General features: G+C 40.9%; 1 protein-coding gene across 1 annotated transcript in view; it reads right to left on the reverse strand.

The window, feature by feature from the left end:
* Positions 1-2,902: 2,902 nt before the first annotated feature.
* Positions 2,903-22,937, reverse strand: part of CALCR (calcitonin receptor) — a 76,005-nt gene continuing 55,970 nt past the window's right edge. Inside the window, exons 8-12 of the mRNA XM_075705917.1 lie at positions 21,547-21,607; positions 21,378-21,444; positions 18,601-18,819; positions 10,071-10,112; positions 2,903-3,124 (exon numbers count right to left, since the gene is read on the reverse strand). Of these exons, the coding sequence (XP_075562032.1) occupies positions 2,903-3,124; positions 10,071-10,112; positions 18,601-18,819; positions 21,378-21,444; positions 21,547-21,607 (611 nt within the window). The remainder of the gene's footprint in view (positions 3,125-10,070; positions 10,113-18,600; positions 18,820-21,377; positions 21,445-21,546; positions 21,608-22,937) is intronic.

The raw sequence follows: 22,937 nt of genomic DNA on the forward strand, positions 1-22,937 counted from the left end.
ATGTGTTAGACCAAACTTTTAGTGGCTGCAAATCATCACCCCTTCACTGAAACCAAAGCTGCCGTAAAAGACTGACATAACCACACAGTATTTCCACCACCTGAAGCTCAAATTGAGATGCTAAACCCCAGATCCCAAATTTGGCTTGTCAGAGTGTTCTACTGAACAGAGCAAGAAAATATCATTAGTGAAGAAAGAAAACAACTACCATAATGGCAAAGCATTTCCATTTTGTACATCCACATCAACATAATAGACTGTGAAACAACTTGCACTTACATGTTGTAAGCACGTACATTATTAAGACCAACATGTTCATTATTACACTCTCTATATTATGCATACTTCTTTTACAATGAGCTCATTTGTGTCTTTAGAAACTAGGAATGCCTTCTGGAGCACTCTCGGGAAATGCAGTGTGCCCCAAAGCTATTCAGAAATACAGCATTCATAGCAGAGCCACTTTATTTTCTTTAATGACTAAATCCCCCAATTCCCTTTGTTCACTGGTAAAAGTAGAAATAGCAATACGTGAAATACTGTTGTCTGAAAAAATTACCATCTTCATATTCCTTGAAGGCTGAAAAATAGGTATGTGGCTTGAACAAATACACACGATTGTATTTTCTTGTAAATGTTCCACTGGATTAACCATGCGATGATCTGCACTGTCAGTGGACAGTTAGTTCTTGTTCCCCAGCTCCTCTCTCTTGTTCTGTGGTCACCGGCAGCTTACTCCTTACACTGGGGAGCAAGCTTCGGTGGTGCACGGTGGCTGTGTATGTAGGCTGGTGGCACAAGTGGAGCAAATCCCTTCCCTGCAAGGCATTGCCTCATGTACAGACAGTGGGAATCCGGTCCCCTCTCGTAGTGCTCGGTTCACACCTATCCCTCACGAACTCATTCCTGGAAGGGACTTTTCCAGTGAGATGGTGACTCGTGTAGGTAGACACATGCAGCAACCATCCATTTAAAATTTATGAATGAAAGGTAAAGCTTAGGGTCTAGCTGTGTCAGTGAAGGAAAAACTGAGACTGGCTGAACACTATTTAACAATGGTTTCAAATCACTGAGGATGAAATTGTCTCTTGTTTTTGAGGTCTGCGCTGAACTATATTGCATAAGTCATTCCTGAACACAGAAGAGAGTTGTTTGCCGCTCATCTAAGTCAACAGGGATTTGGTTGCTAATTTTCAATAGAATCTGAAATAGATTACCAAGGTTTATGGCAGGGCTAGCCTATGATGTCTTTCTATGGGACTCTCTAAAGTGCATTTTACCTTGTGGCATACAGACTGTCCTGCAGTCCTCCTTCAACACACCTGCAGGGTTAGGACCTCTGTCTGTAACCTCCAACGTTACCTCAAAAGAAATGACATTTATCTCAAGTGCCTTATTTCAGCTTTTCTCTTCTCCTTTACTATCTGAGAAGATCTGGATTTAAGACTATTCTAACCCATGATATTTTAAGTACCTTATGCAGTGCTAAGGAGAAAAATTATTATGGATTCAGAGAGTTGCAAGAAGGAATAACATTATATTCATTAGACATTTTATGCATAAAACTCCATAGGAGTCACAGCCCTGCAAAACTTCCTTGGCACTGGCCTTGCTGCTTGCAGATTCCTTACAATTAGCTTCATGTGGGAAATTAATCTATTTTATTTCTTTTGTGATTTGCAGAACTTGTGCAGTGGCAGTACTGTAACTTCTAACTGCAAATCAGCTTCTCCCTGACTTGATTCTGCCTCAGTAATCACATAGAGACTCTAATGATGCTTTGAATGTGTGATAAAAGGTGCTTATTACTCACAAAACTGTACATTCATCATGTTTCCTGATGAGAGACTCATACATGAAATTGTCACCTTCAACAATTAGGGACTCAGAACAGCAACCAGATTCTAAGAATAGATGCTTCTTGTGCTAAGACATTAGTTTCTCATTTCCTACCTGGGATCCTTTACTGCCGTGATCATAATTTTATAACAGAGGCAAGCATTCATCTAGTATTCATCTCGGAATGGCTATCAAAGAAAATAATAATTTCCAAACAAATTTCATAGCTTATTCAGAGTGAAAGAAATGTGCCTTAATGATGAGTTTCTGGGCAGAGTAACAGGGTGGCAATTTTTCCTATAAATAAATATTCTTGAACGACCAGTACTGTTAAACAAAAACTATTTTAAGATGCCTTTAGGACCTTTTCTCCGAGGGTGTTTGAGATCTTGGTATGCAATGGCTATTTCACTTTCATTTGTTTCATGCACCTGCTAATGGGATGGTAATATTTTGGGGTACCCTTTGGGGATGGTAATATTTTGGGGCATCCTTTGGAGATCATCAAGATTTGAATACTTTGGAGTGATTATTTTTTTGTTCATCTGTTTGATTTGTCTTGCAATATGCAAAATCTTTTAAGAAGTCAACAAGCTCATTAAAAGGGGAAAAGTAAAGGACTCCAAGTCAGTAACACCTTGTGAAAGCAGATAGTTCAAAATCTTGTGTTAAAGAAAAGTACTGAAAGCAAAAGTGCTGAAAATTTCCAATTGCAATGTACTGGTTCTTTCTTTCCTATTTGCTATGGGCTACCTGGCACTGTTACTACTGTCGGGTGGTCACTTCATACAGCCGGTATCAGGAGATGTGGAGATGACATAGCCTGGTGGGCAGGTCCATGTTCACTCCCTGCTGCAATGCACAGGAAGAAATGCTGTTCCCAACTCTGCGTCAGACTCCCTCTACGCCATTGCTGTCAGAGGCTGATGTGGTTTGAATATGTGTCCTTTCACCTGGTCTTGCCCTCTCCTGCAGTGGCTTGGATTTCCACACTCCCACCCTTCTCCCCACTTTGTTCACAAGCAGAATGTGAAATGATGTGTTTGCAATGGCTGGTGCTGAGCTAGGCAGATGTCTCTCCAGATTTTAATGCAACGAGTTCAGAGTCCTCTACGTATCTTCCATTTAACTGTTCATTGTTGGAATCATGATGGTACAGGTAAACAGGGACCTCTGTGATCGATGTTGCAGTGTAGGAGGTAGATCGCGTGGAACAGTGCTCTCGGCGCCTTTGACCCCACTGGGTTTTGTACTGTGTCCATTGCCTCTTCAAAGCAGCTTGTACCTGTTAAAGAGTCACACAGTTAGGGTGAGGCACAATCTAAACCCCTATAATTGTAGCAATTTTAAAATATGCTGCAGGAAATGAAAAAAGGGAAGGGAAGGGAAGGGAAGGGAAGGAAGGGAAGGGAAGGGAAGGGAAGGGAAGGAAGGGAAGGGAAGGGAAGGGAAGGGAAGGGAAGGGAAGAGAAGAGAAGAAGAGAAGAGAAGAGAAGAGAAGAGAAGAGAAGAGAAGAGAAGAGAAGAGAAGAGAAGAGAAGAGAAGAGAAAGAGAAGAGAAGAGGAAGAGAAGAGAAGAGAAGAGAAGAGAAGAGAAGAGAAGAGAGAGAAGAGAAGAGAAGAGAAGAGAAGAGAAGAGAAGAGAAGAGAAGAGAAGAGAAGAGAAGAGAAGAGAAGAGAAGAGAAGAGAGAAGAGAAGAGAAGAGAAGAGAAGAGAAGAGAAGAGAAGAGGAAGAGAGAGAAGAGAAGAGAAGCGGAGCTGAGCTCCAGGTCTAATTCCATCAGGTTCAGTCTGCCTCTCTCCTACTCTCTGCTCCCAGCTCCAGAAGAAAAAGCAGTTGCTCAGCTCTTGGCCTTAACTCCCTCCCTGCCTACCCTATGGCATCAATTAGAGTTTCTGCAGTTGTTGCTGCTTATGGAAGAGCAGGTATGGGTAAGCTCTTCCCATAAGAGGTGAATGTGGAAGAGATCGCTGCATGGGAACACAGTAGGGTTCTGTGGTGGAAGAGGGCAGAGGAAGGAAGGATGGGGATTAAAACCCGTCTGATGCTACATCTGGATCCTTGCCCCTGGAATGGCTAATGCATTGTGATTGCTGAAGAAACTTAACCTTGAGTAAAACTGGCCATGAATGGCAAAGTGTAGAGTACACTTCAAGAGCTTGCCAGGGCTAATTGTGTAGAGAGAAAGAGTTGGAGGATTAGAACAGCTAAAGAGAGATTTTGTTCAGGTAATTTAAGAAGAGGTTCTGTGCTGGCAAAAAAATAGCATTGGTCATAGCCCTCTGCATAGCAGAGAATTTCAACCTTTGGACATTCATCTTCTAGGAACAAAATATTTTATTCAACATTTACATTAAAAGTGATGTTATAAATGGCGCTAGGATATGACTTAAGCTATTGAGTCCTGCCAGGGAATACGAAGACCTTCTCCAGCTGTATATTCAGGCATGCCGGCACTTGCTAGCTCCTTCCCAAAGCAAGGAGTGGGCAAACCCTGGCTCTGTTTCTTCAGCTCAGCTATTCCAGCCAGCAAAATGTGAAAACAGGAGCAGTTTGCTGTAATAATCTACTGTAAATGACCACCCCTCCAGAGGAAGGCAGGCGCAGGTGAGGCACTGCGATGACAGGAGTGTCCCAGAGTTTCTGTGCTCCTGCTGAGGTGGATGTTGTATGTCATTTTTGCTCAGACAGTAGTCTGAAGTCACTCTCTAGGCTCTGTGCAGAACAATATCTTTGATTCATATAGATGAATCTGAATGACTTTAATATTTCCCAAGTCTCCACAATTCTAGTCACTCTATTAATATGTATATAGTAAAATGTCATCTACTCACCACCCACAGCTGCCTGCAAGAAAGCTGTTTCATGTCATATAAGGACAAGGCTTCATAAGGAATTGCTATGAATCTGAGATGCTTACTGAGTGTACAGCGCAAATATGCAGCATGCCAAGAATGGATATTTCAATTTCTTTGGCTTTTTATTTTTAATCCAAGACACAAGCCAAGGTATGAGGATTGATGCTATAAATCCTTACTCATACAAGTAGTTGCACTGACTTTGGTATGACTATTTTCTTGAGTAAACAAACATTTGCTGGACTAGTCCTTTGAAACTAACTGAAAACTATATCCATGCCCAGTTTCCAGTACTAGCTCTTTTTTGCTATTGTTTAGTTTAAGACAAAGTAGTTAAGAGTTCTTTTCATCTGGAGATTCCTATTCACCTTCTTCTAACACATAAAGAAAAGAAAACAAATGGCTGAGTGTAGGTTAATTAGATATCAAGCACAGAAAAGGCATATGGTTACAAGGGAACTTTAATTACTGGGGCTGTGAACAAAGCTCGCTATGCCAATATTGAGATTTAAAGTGAAATGGCTTGTATGCAGGGATGTTTCATATCACACCAACACCAAAGTTAATTAGTGAGAAAGAATTACTGCATGAAAGAGTAATGCAGTTGTAGCACATGATACAGAAATATTACATGAGGTAAACCCTGTAAAGATTTTAGTCACTTTAAAATTGCCTTTTGATGTTACAGTATCGATATTGTAGCTTAGTCACCCTATAAGCTATGGGGAGGGACTGGAAGAAGAAATCTTTAGGAGGATTAAGTCAGTGACTTTCCCCAATATACAACAGCTCTGGAGATTATAACACGGTTAACTGATGAGGGAAGAACAAAGTCACTGAGTCTTACAAAGCCTGCCGTGAGGAGCTTATAGTTTTCTTCTCAGAAGGGAACGACGCTTAAATTTTATGTCTGGTTGTGGAAAGAACAGGCACATCCCTTCCAGTTCAGCCCATGATTAGAAGTTCCATTAGTCAGGTTTAAAAGGCTCCACGGAGCAGCAAGAGCATGAGGTCAAAGCAGCTGTGTTTTTATCCTCCGCTGAACTGCTGGCCTGTACAAGAATCTGGCCACAAATGGATAATGGATAGTACAAGCTGCTGCACTTGAGTAAAACAACGTGTTAATCTAGATTTCTGCTGCGATTCCAAGGATCTCAGATGATCATAATTCAGTGCCAACTAAAACTGTTCATGCACGGATTTTAAATGTGTAAGCAGCATTACTGAAAATCACATGCACAGCCATAACATATTAACGACCAAGGAGGCTCCTGGGGACCAGGAGGGGCAGGGTGATGCCTGCCATGCTTTCCGCTGTGATAGCAGATGGAAGAAAGTAAAGACTAAAGAAATTAAGAGCCTGAGTTTATTTACTCTGCTCTTCAGGACTTAAAAAGTTTTTCTGTTCTCTATTAGCCATTCATGCCTCTTTGGCACACAAGACATATGGCTGTTTTTTTTCCAAACAGACTTTCCATTTTGTTGGCCAGCCTTACAGTCTAGAAGCAATCTCAGGCCTGGAAATATGGTCTGGTGAGCAGACTATTGCAGAGACCTTGTATCATCTGTACAACACTGTTGTTGTTGGACAGAGAAACTACCTAGCTGCTGGACACTGAGATTTTATATGAAAATGCACAAGAAGATCTGTCATTTTAAAAGTCCAAAACAAATCCATTGTTTATGTGTTCTTTCACATGAATGCAGGCATTGGTACAGCTTCTTACTACTATTTTTACATTTCTTTCTATAGATGGGCTCATGGTACTAAGGTGAGGTTGGTGAGGTAGTAGGCGATGAATGCAATATAAAACACTGTCAGGTGGTACTGAGTTTAGCATTGTTTGTCCTGGCTAAACTTCATTTATTGCACCCTTGAAGTTAAATATTCTAGTAGGAAAAAGTAAATCCCAGAGTATGCAGGCTCCTGTGGTACTAAAATTAATCTCCTTGACCCACACTGAATTTTCTCATGAGAAATAGTTTTGAGCTCTATGGCAGCAAATGTATACAGCAGCTTGGAAACAATCTCCTACCATGACGAAGACCGTACCGTGGCTTTGGTCTATGTCATACTGCACACAGCAAGACTGGGGGAATTATCTCAGCCTAGTTCTCTTGGGCAGCCAAACTCAGACCAACGCTCCCTTTGGAAGGACCTATGCCGTCTTGGCATTAGTCTGTTGCTGATCCTTTATAGGTTTTGTGCCTTATATATCTACACCCTGTGTAACTGCAGGAATAAATGGGACTTGGAGGAAAGGGTTCATAATCTGTTCATCCTCTCTTCTGGCAGAGCCCAGCACAGCTACTCTAGTAGATAAACTTGCTTGATGTTTATTGGTAACATGCTGATGCAAGTAGCACCAATATATTGTGTCTATATTTGAGAGGTGCCATCTTTGGCTCGCTCCCTACCTTAACAGAAAATTCTAAAAAAAGCTTCCATTATTGTCCAGTAAATTAAATTTCCTGTAAGAAAATAATGAGAGGGTTTCTCAGGATCCCTGCCATTGACCATGTTAAACAGTCTGCAAGTCTGCAGCAGATACAACAATTTTTAAAATGGGTGTAATGGTGAAAAGTACCCAAGCACCAACAAAAATCAGACTCAACAAGTCTGGGAAACCTGAATCCCCACAGCTGTTTGTTCTTACTGCCTGACACTGATGAATGTTTCTGATCAGCCACTCCATCAAGGAGTCATTAATCCTACATGCAGGCTGCAGCTACTCCGAGGTAGTTAAGCCATCCATGTGATTACTTATGGGAGCAATAGAGTACAAAACTGGAAGCCACATTTCAATATCAGATTCCTTTTTATCTCATTTTGGGCATCACCCTTTCCAGATGTGTCCCCTTAATGATGGCTCACTGACAATTCAAGTATCAAAAATGGATATCCAGATGAAAGCCTTTCACAAGGAAGAGGTCATTTTGCTGTGGGCTGCCACATGTCAAAAAGGCTGTTAGAGGTGACTACGGGTTTGGTGACTATTGCTGTTATTCACGATTTGTATCCAGACTGTGCATCTTCAGTCCACATACGGAATGACTGGCTGCTATTGCAGCTTCCTAACAGCAGCTCAGTCAGTGCAGAAGTCCACAAAGTGCAGCATGTCTCTGAGGTTGGACATCTGCATATCATGTATGAACATGGTGTATTTTTTTAATCCAAATATATTTATTCTGAATTCTAAATTAATGTAATACAATACTTAATGAACAAAAGAGAGCTGCATATTTATTTTAGACTCATTTTCATTCCTGGAATGTGGCTTTTAGTTTTCTGCCTAGCACACTTTAGGTTAGTTCGTATGACAGGTAAACTCATTCATATCCTGCAATCTAATTTTGAATTAAATGACACATATGATCCGCCATGATGCTGGCAAGCAGATGCTCCAGATCTATTGATCACTGGGTAACTTGAAAATTGTATTTCTGGATTTGTAAAGATGGATATGCTTCTCTGACATTATGGCATTGCCAAAATACCTTGGAATTAGAACTAGCTGATGAAACATACCTAAGAAATAAACAGCCTTTAAGATCCTTTAAATTTGCAGTGCATTTTCTTGCTGCCTTTCCTCATTTTTAGCATTGCTACAGCCTTTCTAGGCACAAATCCATATGTTCTCATCGGAGTTGGAGAATTATAGAGTAATTGACCTTTTGCTCTAAAGCTATAAAACATTAAGCAAATATGTTTTCCAAAATGTAATGTGAAAAAAATGGAAGGTGACACTTCGGAGAATGAAGAAGGAAGAAGGCAATGTTCAAGACCAGGATTTTGGGGTGACACATTGTTTGGAGGCAAGCGAGGACACACTGGAGCACTGCCTGTACACAGCTACGCAGTCATTCCTATGGGGAAAGGATGTTTCAAAAATTGCCTGGCTGGTGTCTGCTTTCTCCACACCAGGTCCTCCCTACCAGGGAGAATCAGAAGTATTTCTGTGTTCCTAGGGCATGGAGATTGGACTGTGCCAGAAAGTGATGACAGTCAGGGAGGAGAAAGGTGGTAGTAGCCTGCAGATCCTAGGGACAGAAATGTGATAGGAAAAAAATAGTTGTACATCTCTGCAATTTTTTTTAATTGGACCCACAAAACCGTGAACTTCTGTAGCATGATCTTTACAGCTATCATTTCATGTTAGGTTCTGGTGCCATTTTCTTTTATTGTCCTCAGAAGCCACGCTACAGAGTTACACTAATCTTTTCTGCTGTTGCATTTCTCTGTATATTTATGCAGCAAGACAGCCAAAAGCAAATGTATAGTGATGCTGACAAGTGGTGGCAGAATTTAATACTCTCTGCCATCCCAAAAGTTAGCAAACCAGCCAGTAGCACCCTATCAATAGATAGCTTGTTTCAAGTTGCTATCAAAACATCAGCATGGTCACATCATTACTGGGAATTTGCTACTTTCTAATAATATACAGGGATAAACAGGAGCATGAATATCTCTTTAGGTTGACATACTGAGTGTTAGCATCACAAAGCTTGCTCTGTACCTAATTCATCTGCTCTGGATTCAAAACTAACTTTTTAAAGGACTTTCTAGCTTTTCTAAGATATGCGGTGTTTTATTTTGCTACAGTTGAATGCTCCTGATGTATTGAAAAAGCATTTTTCTGCTAACCATCTTTGGCAAATGGCTTACTCTAGAAATTTAAAATGGTTCTTCACATATTTTTTTGGTAAAAAAAAGTATGATGAAGTGGACCTAAAACCAGCTGTAAGCATATAAAATATTGATCCAGCTGCAAGAGAATGGGAGACATCTTTGCCTCAAGGGTTTTTATTTCTCAATTACTATGTGAGAAACACTGACCTCAAAGCCAGTGCTAATCCTCAAAGGAGTGAAAGTAATCACACTCCTCCAGGCTCCTCTGCTCTGACAGTGCTACTGGGGATGGCATCTGCCACGGCTCTGGGGCTGAACACAGCACACGGCTCTCCAGGACAGAACCCTGAAGATCCCCACTGCTTCTTATGGGGCACTGTGGTCCTTCCAGGCAACGCATCCTGCTATTCTGGGGCGGGAGGGGAAATAGAGCATTTTTCTCCTTTACTTAGGCCTCTGTCTCAAAATTGCAGATGGTAGGAGGTGAGTCTCATGCCTGTACCTCATTTGGTGCCATCTGCTTTGTAATGGTAATGCTCCCGATTCATCTGCTCAGAGATATTCAAGTCATGCTCGGCACAGAGCTTTCAAAAATGCACACTGCTGCTTGTATATAGAGAGTAAAAAGTGACTTTGTGTGGTTTCAAAGATTGTACCACGACATGCTTCATTTCTGTATTAATGAACAACAAAGTGACTGTTTCTCAAGTTCTGTTCATTTGCTGTATTTCATATGCTTACCTCACCATTGAAGAAGCAGAATATAGTTGCCACAAGTAAACCCTAAGAGAAAGGAAAAGAAAGGAGTTTAGAGATCAGAAAATATGAATTTTTTTGGTGGTGTTTGGAAATTTGGACTTGAGGGGTGCAAGATAAAAATTAGTCCACTTTCTCTGCATCACAGACACTTCACCTAACCTCCCCTTTGTTCACAGTTATGTTATTACAGTGATTTTTGTCTTTTCAATATGTTTTACCACTTTCTTCCATATTACTAACATTTATAGGTTATCTATTTTGACTATGAAGTTATTTTTGTACAAGAGGCCTAGAGAAGGAAAATTAAATGGTATGTAAGGTAGACATCTTGCTTACAGAGGAGTACCACAGTGGTACAGACTTTGCTGAAGAGACGGCAGAGGAATTGTCCTACATGCTCCCACTCATTTGTCAGAGTACAGTTACCCAGTTAAAAGTGCTGGCCAAGGAGAATCCAGCTGCCCTAGGAAGGCTTTAAATCAAACTGTATGTCAGAATAAGTGAGCTTGTATGTGGGGCATCACGATGGATGGTGGGGATGAGAAAAGAGGTATAAATGGTCAGAAAAAGTAAAAAAAACCCCGACAATAGGTGAGTTACAAGGTAGGCGGCAGAGAAAAAAGAAGAGGAGAGATTGCAGATCGTAGCTTGGTCCTAAATGGCTTAAAGTTAATTTAATTATTGTTACAGTTGCTCAGGTAATATTTCACTAATGCTACAAGATTAAACAGGGCCATGCCAGGGACATAAGGTGAGAAAGTGTGAAATTAATAAGAGAGAAAAGTCTCACACATAGAGCCTGCCATTCAGAGTCATGTAGTTACACTAGTCCATGTTCTAAAACGCACTCGCTCTTATTACAATACCATTACATAGCATCAGTGGGAGCCAAATGGCTTAATTTTAAATTACTTAGAGCCATTATTATAAACTAAATGTTTGGCAGTTTGTGAAATTGAGGGGAAAAATACAACCGCTTGTGTTCCCAAGTGCTGCTTTGAAGAGCTTTACAGCTGTATCTTTTTTATAAACCCTCATTTAACTGATTACCAGTTAAATTGTAACTAATGCTTTGTAAAATGTCTTGGACCCTCAAGTGTATATTTTGGACCACAAACATAGGGTAAGCAATAACTCTTTTAACAAAATGCTTATATATTAGAGAAGTACAGGCTGGTTTGAAGAGGTGCTGACCACCTGAATTTTGGCAATTATTTTACTCCAATAAATTCTCTCTAATGCAGAATTTTTAATTTGACATGATTTCAAGTATGAACACAGAAAAGCACGTGCGAGGAGGAGGAAGGGTAGACATAGTGAGAAAAAGAAAGTTTCTTTTCATGTTTTGGAAAAACAGTGAGTATTTTCAAAAAACTCAAATCCCAGTATAAAATATGCAATGCACAACAGTTTGTCCATAAGCTCTGGTTTCAGAAACACCACAAAGTCCACCCAAATCTTATGCCTCTAAAGCAGGACTTTGTCAGACCACAGATTCCTAAATGTCAAAAATTTATGCAGGGGCAGCAAATGCATCACTTCCCGGTGCCCTATATTGATTTTCTCCTGCGCTGCATGTGCTACATTTATTTGCACAGTCTTGCAAAACATCTGCTGTTGAGCGGCATGGTACGTGGTCTCAGCAGGGGTCTCACTATTTTGCTAAAGTGTGTTTGTATTAACAGCAGTCAGCCACGATGGGAAATGAGATGGATCTTGATCTCCTCTGGGAGTAGAGATGCTCGATTGATGTCCTGTGTGAGGCACAGCGGACACAAAGGACACCAGCAGGAGAGAAAGAACTGGAGAAATTTTTCTAAGTCTGTTCTTCAGCGAGAGCGTTTAGGGGGAATTTGGGAACTGCAGTTCACCTAAAGGCAGAAATTGAACCTGAACTGTTGAAGTGAAGCCATTTTCCATTTCAGTTCCTGTATGGTATTTGAATTCCTCTGTTACATCCTGCAATTGCTCTACTTTTCTTCTATTGGAGAGTGTAGTTCCCTTAACCAGTGTTTTCTCCAGACCACTTCTGACAGAAAAGCTAAAGAGGAAGCTGTGGTGATGCCTTATATCCCTTCACTTGCTCCTTTGGTCTGGAGTGAGCTGAGAGCAGATCTGGCTCCTTGTTATTTTAAGACCATGGACGTTGTACATCTTCAGGCTGAAGAAATTATTTTCTCTAGTTTGTTCTGTATACATCTCACTGCTCTTCCACCAGCAACGGCCCTCTGGGCTCTGCCATCTATTTCTATTATTTCTATTTGTATTATTTCTATTTCTATTCCTATTTCAATTTTTTATTTCTATTTCTTTATTTCTTTTTCTTCTTCTATTATTTCTATTTCTATTCTTATTTCCGCCAATTTATACATAAAGTTTTGCTCATAGTTCAGAGTATTATTGTTATCTTCATCTGTAAAGCTACAGAGATATCTATAGCACATATCAGCTTTGTCTCTTTGGAGCCAGGAGGGTTTGGGATGATGATAATTTACAGTGGATCTATTAAAATATGTGACAGACTGAATGTAGATTAATTATTTCATGTAAGACCCACAGGTTAATTCTCATATCTCTTTGACATACCTCTTCCATATTCTTTCTAACTGCTGCTGGTTTTTGCTCAGGGTGCAATTCTCGTTGAGGATGAGATCTCCAGGTCAATTATATCTCTCTGCCACTGTGTGGAGTTGTTAAGCTGACCTGTGATATATTGTCTGCTGACAGCAGGATAACATTGGCTGTGGTATTGAAGGCAGAGATGAAGAATACATTTAGAGATTAAGGCCTTTAATGACAGCTTCTGAAATTCTTTATTTCTGGAACCATGTGAAGACCAGGTGAATGCGGTTTTCACCTGACTCATACCTTAGGGATTGTCTAGAGTCAGCAGCTCTCAGACCTTCCTGTACCTTATTGATGCCATAGTGCGTTTTTCCTTGTGTTTAAGTGCCTATACTGGTCCAAGGACATTCTTCGCTTGACAGGTATTTAATTTGTATCTGACTCTCCTAGAGGACATGAGTGTCTTCAAGAGAAGTTCCAGTAATTTGCTCAGGTTAAAAAGAAACAAACAAACAAAATACCTATGCAGATACTGCAAATTTACATGGGTTTCTGATACCTCAGTTGTTTTTCTTCTAGCTTATGTCTCCATAAAACCAATAAAGCATATATAGATATGCTTATTTCTGTTATTCATGACGCATGTCCATGGCCTTAGTCTCTGCCCTAATTACTCACTGCCTTGCCATTTAGGCTTTAGTGGGGTGATATATTTATTAGTGATCGTAGAAGATGGTGGCACATGTAATTGTACAGATGGCCATAATATAAAAAATCGCTTTCTGATTCTCTGTGGGGACTTTGGTCTATGTCCATTCACTTCTCACTTCTGGATCTGAATGGACAGGGCAAAAAAAAAAAAAGCATGGCCAAGATCCTCCATTGAAGTGCTTCTCATTCCCATCCCTCTCATTTCAGCGAAGATAAACAGCTTTGAGAAAAACAATACTGTGTTCCTCATCATCATCATTCACAGCACATTCATACAGCATCTCTGAGGTCAATGGCTGCATTATAAAGTGTTCATTTATGTTAGGTTAAAAAAAAAATAAGCAAAGCAAAGAATGTTTCTGTGCAGTTTCTGCTGTTACTGAGGTGGGAGATTGTCACGAGAGGGCTGAAGGTGGTAGCCCACCTGCTGCAAAATGATGGAGACATGCCATCAGCCAAAGCTCACACTTTGCTGCTTCTTCCACTCTCTTTTGGAGGTTTCGTTACTGTCATTTTGTACATTAATTTTTCATATAAAAATGGTACTTTATAATATCCAGCTTTCAAAGAAAACATTTTCCCCAACTTTTATTGGCTCAAAATATTAGAAAGTTTTGAAATTAGCAATAATGCAAAGAAAAAAAGGAACGAGAAATAAAAAACCCCACTTTTGTTATCAAAAGCCATCCTATGACCTTAACTTTGCACAGAGAGGAAAAAATGTTTCTGGTTTCACAGGACAAAGAATATTTATTTCCCTTTAAATGGAGAAACAGATGCAAAGAATACCTTCTAAAATGCACTGATATATCTTACTATTTTAAAGAGGCTACTTTTAAATGGGTTAATTTTGTTCTGCATGAAACTGCATAGAGAGTTAAATTTACAACTCGGAGGCAAGGTGAATATATATGTGACCCAAAACCATGCCTAAAAAATACAAAATACCCTTCACACAAATGAGGCCCCTATGAGCTGGATCTTCCTGCCTGGCAGGGTGGGTGCTGCAGTCCTGAGGGTGCTCCTTTGAAGCTCCTGCATGACACAGTAGTAATCTTAATTGCAGGGAAAGAAAACTTTGTTTATTCTCCATTTAACAGAAAAAAACCTTTTTATTTGCCAATAAAACCCAAGGCCCTTATGCTGAATAGCATTTTAATTTCTGATTAGAGGCAGACTTGCACATTTAGGGCCACAGCCAGCAAGTTATTGAGAAGAGTAACTTTAAGTGCCTGCATATTGCTGTTGATTTGGGGGCTATTTCTCCACTGCACCAAACAGACTGCCATGGCTAAATCTTCTCTGGCATAGCAACAGTGCCGTGTCAGGTAACGTTACAAACGTTAGCCTCTACAAACCCAGCTACAAGATGCTGAAGAGAGAATTTGGTGAAAGGGGACAGTGGAAGGAAGTTGCAAGCAGGAGTGTGTTTGAGAGCATCTGGTGGGGAGGGGTCTATATGTGGGACTAACTGATGTATCATGGGGTTATTGCATTTTTCTACTCTTCCTTTTTTCTTGTGAGGCCTCTGCTGTGGACCAACATCAGAGATCAGAAGCTGGGATAATGGGATGTGCTCGCTGGTGGCAGACCCTCTGACAGGAGCTCAGCACCCTGATCTCTTTGCAGCCTGCGACCCCTCAAAAGATGCTCAGTGGTTCCTGGGGTGGGGGAAGTGGCAGCGGCAGCCCCAGGGCCAGTGGAGGTGCAGGCAGCTCCAGCGGGGTGTGAAGCATGAGCCACATGCCTCCTGACCTCTCTCGCTGCAGAGACCTGAGTGCAGTTACAGGCAGGAAAGAGGGCTGCTGCTGTTTCACTCCTTCGCAGGAGGCACCCTCTTGCCCAGGTGTACCACCTCATCTTCGCTGGGCAGCACAATGGGATTTTTCAGGCTTTTATGTGACAGCTGTGTTTTCATGCCAGAGGTGTGCAAGGGACCAGCGCATCCTGTACTGCAATGTTTGACATCCTGAGCAGACTGCATCTTTCATGTGCTTTCAGCATCATCTAACAGGCTTTTGAAAGTCAGGTCATCTAGGAAAATCTGCAACTCACTGACTGTTCTGGAGTGCAAATGTTTCCTTTGTGGTGCCTACTTTAGGAGCTCTGTTTAATAAGCTAACTGCGTGTTCAGCGATGCACCTACAGCATCCCATTTTGTGCATAAGTTATTCCACTTAAGGGTTGAAATATCTTTCTTTCGCCTGGTGCAATCTTTATTTTTCACAGTCTGGAGACTGAGGAGATGATATTGGTGATGGTGAGGGGAGATATTAATCTCTACTTTTGCAGGATCCATGGGAGGCTGTCTGCCTGGACTGGAAAAGTACATGCATTTATATTTGCAGCACAAAAGCCGGTCTTCAATTTTTTTAATCATTTGTACGTCTGCTCTACAGATCTGTTAAGAAGAATCTGGTCTATGTGATGAAATAGACACAAGCTGATACAGGGGAGGTAGATGTGTACGTACATCTACAGTGTTTGTGAATTGCTCGTATAGTCATATTTGAAAAAAACACTTCTGCTTAAAATGGTGAGCATTGATTGCAGTACTGCAAAAAGAGCAGGACAATTTAAAACCAGACTGGCTTCTGTAATTCAGAAGTGACTTCAGCAGAGGTAACCTAGCACATAACATCTTGACGTTGTTTTTCAACTGGGAAAACTTCTGTGAAAGAAATACCATTACACAGTTTCTTGCAGAAACAAATTCTTTCTCATTCATCATCTTCAATTCTCTGATTTTTACAATAGACTGCAGTGCTTGTTTGCACTATTTCTGTGTACATGGATGATGTAACTAATATATCAAACCATTGTGCTCACTTAAAGCAGTGATGTGCTGTTGAAAAACTCTCTCTCTTTCTGTTCTAGAAAAGGCATAAAAAATTAATCATCTAACCAGTGCAGAAATGGAGAATGTATTATATTTTCCACAAAAAAAAAAATCATAATTGCACCCACGATGCCTGCTTGTATATGATTGACATGCCATGGAATGCAAAAACTCATAGACTGCTGCTAGTTTATGGAGAGGCAGGCTGCACTGCAGTTTGAGAGCTCAATAGCTAGCGGGGAAATATAGATGTTACACAAGCTAATACAATGTCTGCTAATTACATAATCAGTTCTAGAAGAAAATGAGCACCAAAGGAGTGATTATATAGCTGTCTACCTTAAATATGCATACAAAAAATGTCTGGGTAGTGAGCAATTGCATTGTGCATCACTTGCTTTGTATATTACTCTTACTATTATTATTATATTGTTATTATTACTACTACTATTTTACTTTCTTTTCTTTCAATTATTAAACTGTTCTAATCTCAACCCAGGAGTTTTCTCACTCTTACTCTTTCGATTCTCTCCCCCATCCCATGGGGGCAGGGGGAATGAGTGAGCGGCTGCGTGGTGCTTAGTTGCTGGCTGGGGTTAAACCACGACATTGGGAAAAGATTAAGAAAGGTTATTTTAGAATACAATTAAAAATCTGCTCTAAGTAGAAAAGGGAGTGTCACAGTTGGCTGCAGTTAGCAGGACAACTGCATAGCCCTCCCAAAAGGCCAAATTTTACATGCTGGTGGGAAGCACACAGATTATATTGCAGAGGTGTCAAGAGCTCTTCCGCAAGGTCTGCATTACTGCCCTGGCTCTGGGACAGCCCTGGGTGGGCTGTCACCCCTCGGCATGCCCGGTGGCCTCTCTGGGCACAGTGGCAGTGGAGCACAGGCAGCCTCCACCATGTGCCCATGCCGGTGTCCCCAGCAGCATCCCCGCTGCTGAAATGGAACAAAATGTACTGGCAGGGGGTGACGAGGGTCAACAAGCCATGGAGAGACACCCATTCCTGATGACTGGGTCAAGGGCATAAGGAACCATTGGAGATGAAACCTTGCCTCCTTGGATCCCTCCCTCACCTAATCCCATCCATCGGTACAACAGTTTCACGGTACTTTGGTTTTGTTTCTGGTTCCATTTTAACCTCAGTTTGGTGACTCTCTATTGCATAATGATCATAATTAGGATTGTTAATTAAGATAATTAACATTCTTTTTGTAATTCTCCAACAACCTCACAGGACTTGAAAGATGTTTTAAGAGTAAAATGATTATTGTAACACTCTATCTTATCCCAACTTGCTAAAAGACTAAGAAACTTGTCACCAGAAAACTTATTTGGAGATACTCTTTTATAGCCCTTGAGACCGAATAAGTGACAATACATGTAAAACCAGAAGAAACAGACTCTCATTCCTTTCTCATTCCTTTTAAGCAGAACTGTAATATAAGATGGCATACGCTGCAAAAATAGACCTATAACTTCAGTTATTCTCTATGCATGCAGTAGCATGCACACCCAGTTTTGAAGAGTTAAGGGTGATAAGCAGAAAATATAATCTAAGATGACAGGATGCATAGATTTTGGTAGCATTATTTATTACTTCATTTAAGGAAAAGCACCACTGATTTTTTTAAGCTCTTTTCTTAGTACAACATTAAAATAATTTCTGCGTTTAGTATGAAAGGAAACAGGAAGTGGGACACTGTACTCACCCTTGTTGACCACTATTCACAAATGCATTAGAAATCTGCCTTTTCTAGTCAATATAGGATTGGATATATCACAGTCAGTAAATCAGATAACCAAGCATTTGAAGTAATTTAGGGTTGTTTTGTTTTGTTTTTAAAAGACAACAAACCAGACTTATTGAATGATGCTGTGTTTACAAAGCATTTATGAAATCAACATAACAGTCTTATATTTTAATTTAAACTGCCTAGTAATGGAATTTTAACCCCTAAATGAAATTTCATTGTCTCAGTCTTTTCTTCTGTGTGTTGACATTCCCTCTGCACAACAGTTTGCATACACAGCTAATTTTAATATTAACCTCACAGCACCAGTTTCAATCAATTCGAGCACTTCAACAGAAATCGTGTTGGAACATAAAAGTCCTCTGTGATCTCAGTTTTCTCTCCTTAGTTTAGAAATAGTGCCATCTGATCATTTTTGCTACATTTTTCATTGTTTCCCCTATCTTGTGGTTGTTGTTTACGCAGCGGTGCTACTTGTGCAAAGGCAGATAATCCAATAATGTGAAAGTGGTTGGAAAAGAACTGCAAAACCACGGTCATGCTCAGTTTCAGGGCAAAACAACTGGCAAGCATCTTTGGCTAAATTAACTTAACAGTAAGCACCTCACCCAAGCTGAAGTTGCTACTATATAACATACCTGGTAATGCATTAATATATGCATGATGTAATCATATATTTCTCCAGCAAGTCGGTTTTCTGGTCTCCAGGGAATAATAACGAACTGAATGCCTAGTAAGGGCACCAGGATTAAAGTGGCTCTGACAGCTTTCATATACATGTTGGACTCAGCACGGTGGGTATCTCTTAGCTTTGTCACCAAAACTCGGACAATGTTAAGCAAAAAGAAAAAATTGACCTGCAAAAGCAAAGCCATTACAGGTGAAAGCATTCAAATTAAACACACATTCAAAATAAAAATACAGAGCACATAAGTGGCAGTAAAATGTAACTTTCCAGCTTTATTGTAGCTCATAATGGGCAGCCCCTTGGGAGTCAGGCCTTGGAAAGTGCCCTGAATGTCTTCAGAAAAGAGATGTTAAGCTGCTCTACATGATTCCTGTAGGAAGCCTGCATGGATGTTTCAGGCAGGTAGGGATCAGTTCTAGGATGCACTGGCTGTTTTGACACTGATGTAGGCAAATTTAGGATTTCCAGGGAACAATTAATCTCATTTTTATGTCTAAAGTTAAAACAGGATGGACGAATTGTCCCCTACGAGTAACTATGTCTCTCTTCTGAGTCTGAAGGTCACCTAGGTATCTTGCTTCAGTCTGCACTGAAGATGTCTGCAGACAGGTGAGGCAAACCCCAGCATGTCTCTGGGTGTATGGGACCTATGGGGGCACACAATTTCTCTGAGGAATGTGCTCCAGCTTACACAGGCCAATACTTCAGGCTTGTGTATGAGCAGAGAGACAAGGCTGTTCTTGAGAAAGACCTAGGCAACCCCTTGCCTCCATCAGACTGCATGGCCCCATGATACACTACCCACAGGTAAAAGCTAACACTTGCTGGCTCAGGGCAGAAATGCCAGACACTTCAGAAAGTTTTGCCCCTGACCCTTACGGTCAGTGATGCCAAGTAGCCCAGCATCTCATCTCAGTCATTTCTGGAAATCTGATTCCAGCTGTGGATGCTCAGCATACGGAAACCTGCTCTTGACCCTGGTTCACAGAGAGCTCCTTGCAGGATGTGCTGAGAGCCTGTGGAGGAACAGGGAGGGCAGATCCAGACTGATAATGAGCCCAGTGGGTACTCTATGGACATCCTAGGCAGCACAGACCTTCTCTCCAGTGTACCCACATCACTCTTTTCCATTCTGTTACAGTAATATCAGGCACCTATGCTTTGGAACTTCAATAGACTTTTTTTCAGATAATTTTTTTTAAAATCAGTATGTAAGTAGCACAACTTACATAGATATTTTAATAGCCCAAATTCCATAGATGTATGAGAAATTTCAGCTGAATGCTTCAGAACAATAAAACACGAATCAGTATGCACTTCATCACTTCTTAACTACTGAGAGACCTTTCAAGTGTTTTACATTTGTGCTCTACTGGAAAAAAGGAATAGAAAATTACTTCTGAGGTCCTGTTCAGTGTTAAATCTAAACCTTATTCTCCATCCTACTCTGACTTCACTCACTCTGCTTAACCTTCACTTTTAGAATTTCTGGAAGTAACTGTGAAAACTGGAAAAAAGACTTTACAAAGGTAAAAATCCTCAGCTCTTCTGAGTCAGTCTGTCACTATGGGATTTTTGTAGCAAATCATGCAGGACATTCTGTAGACATTGACATTTTCACAAGAAAAATAAGACTGGAAATGGCATAAGCACAAGCCAGAAATTATATTGCCTTGTTTTGAAAACAGTTAAAGATTGCTTTTTTTCCATAAAAAACAGTCCCTCCTTTTTTCTTTGTGGCTAAGATGTAAAGACTTGGAGCATGGTAATAAAAATAGAGGTTGACTGGCCTCTCCTAGAAGTTAGTTAGCATTACAACAGCAGAAGCAATCATCAAGATCGAATCAGTAAACCCACAATGGATGTGATTCTATGGGAACAGCAAGCTATCTATATGACAGGGAGGAATGGGCTTCTTCACATTGCTGATGTTCAAAACTGCTTCTCAAGAAAGGGTAGAAAGATTTTCAGGTTTTTCAGCTACTAGACAGAAAGTTGTTTCTTCATTCAAAGGTGTTCCCAGTATTCACCGCCCTGTTTGATCTCTGAGGTAATTACTGCAGGTGTGTCCATGCAGATGTTTGCAAGCAAGAGGCAGCTCAAAAGCTGAAAGTACATCTTGGGTGATACAATGAGGTGAGCTTGGGGCTTGGGTTGAATAAAACCCTTTCTGCACCTTTCAGGAAGGTCAGGGTTACCATGCCAAACAGCACCACTGGCGTACAAGGCGCGGTATATACACACATTGCTGAGCTGCACTTAGAATCTTGGCCTCCTACTCAGACAGCCCAGTCCAGTCCCTTCCCTGGACTAGTTTTGCTCCCTACCTTTGGACCATACCAGTTCAGTGACCAGTAAAACTCATGCTGAGTGACCAGCCTGCACTTAGCTCACCCCAGCTAAGGCATAGCTAAATGCCTCATTGATGTCACATAAATGCAGTAAATTTGTCACAAATAAGTTACGCTGTGAGAGAGTCACCACCCCGATTTTCAAAAGCAGTTGGTGATTCTCCCTCAAAATCTGATTCTTTACTGGGAGGTCCTTTTATGGGACTTGTTTTAGAGAAGTGTTGAGAAACTGTCCTTGTAACACTGAGTAGAGAAAACCTCTACCTACTTCTGAGTTTTGACAAAAATACTTAAAGTACAGAAACTTCCGTACTGTACAGGTTAGCAGCATTTCTAAAATAGTTATTAAACTATTGATAGCAAATAATATTCTTACCAATAAAGCTGCCATTACAGGTCCATGAACAATGTAGAGCAAGTGTGTGTCAACACTCATCCAGCAGCTGGAGGGGAAATACTCCATTAAAATTTATTATTAACTCAAATAAAATGTGTTACACAGTTAAATAATGCTAAGTTCCTTCAAAAACAGACATGCTACTCACTTGTCATTGAAGTATCTGGCTCTTGCAACAGCATGAATAGATGCTGGCACTAAAGGGAACCCTGAAATGATTAAAGTTATAGATCAGTCTTGGTATTTTTTTAGCTTGAATTTCATGTGTCACACACACTAATAAGTCTCTTGTCTACAAAACACATGTACGTGAAATCACAGCTTTCAGGAAAGAACTGCAATCCCACTGCACTCAGGGCCCTAGATTACCTTGATGGTGAGATGCAAAAGGGAATAATGTTCAAGGCAGGCCCGTGGGCCATGCCCTCCTGGGGTATCACAAAGCTGCTACCAGGGTCCCCTGTGCCGTTGTGGCTTGTGCAGGGAAGGATGTGAGCAGCTGATGTGGGAAGGATGCGGCGATCATTCAGTTCTCAGCAGAGTATTCCCTCAGGAAACCAGGGACACTTGTTAAAACCATGTAAATCATGGTTGAGCAAGACAGAGGCACATAAACTCACATGCCAGATTATGGAGCAATAAACAACAGAGCGAGGATTTGCTCTTTTGGAGCCTATGGCAAAAGAAAATGTTTGAACCCAGGCGGTTTTTTGGGGGATGGGGATTTGTGACATCTTCTGCAGGTTCCCAGCCTCTGTACAGCCAAGTCCACCTCATGCAGCTTTATGTGGATACCATAAACCCCACATCTCCTGACTTTTCTGTGAAGCCTCAGAGGAGGCCACTGCTCTGACAGGGAGCTGATGGGAGAAAATTTGGGAACATGCCATACTTAAGAAACTGGAAGGCTCAAATTCTTATTTCCAGCCTGACAGTACGAGTGACAATCTGGGCCACTCCTGTCCATCTTCCTTCAGTTTGGTTGTACGTTGTGTCCCTCTCCAATAGGTGAGAAATCTGGGAGTGGGGAGTGTGCGCTGCAATACTGACCCCAGTTTGTACAACCCTGCACTCACAGACAGCTGGCCAGCGGGGAGATGATCTACTGCCTTGTCAGTCCTGTACAGAGGGCTGTGTGGACACCTTTGGTGTTACTGCTGCCCGTCCCCTATAAACCATGGATGTTTCTTCTGAGATTTGGATATTATATAATTACAAATAAAAATGTGTGAAAATGTCCTGCCGATACTGTGATTAGTCACAGAGGGAAGAACATGGCTTCTTGTTTCTTCGGGTGTTAGTGATTTCATAAACACTTTTAGAAAAGACAGAGAATCCTTAGCCAAATTCTGGGGAAGTCTTACCTCAGAACACAGGCCAGCCAATGCTGGAGTGAGAATAAGGTCAAAAAAGTATGTAAATAGGACACTGATGTCTCCAGGTATCTTTAAGTAACAGCTACTTACTTTACTGCCAAAAGAATTTTTTACTGCAGTTTACCTTGGGAGGACAATGCAGCTGTGGGAGAACAAACTGAAT

The sequence above is a fragment of the Pelecanus crispus genome, chromosome 2, assembly GCF_030463565.1.
Source record: "Pelecanus crispus isolate bPelCri1 chromosome 2, bPelCri1.pri, whole genome shotgun sequence".
Classification (NCBI taxonomy): Eukaryota; Metazoa; Chordata; class Aves; order Pelecaniformes; family Pelecanidae; genus Pelecanus; species Pelecanus crispus.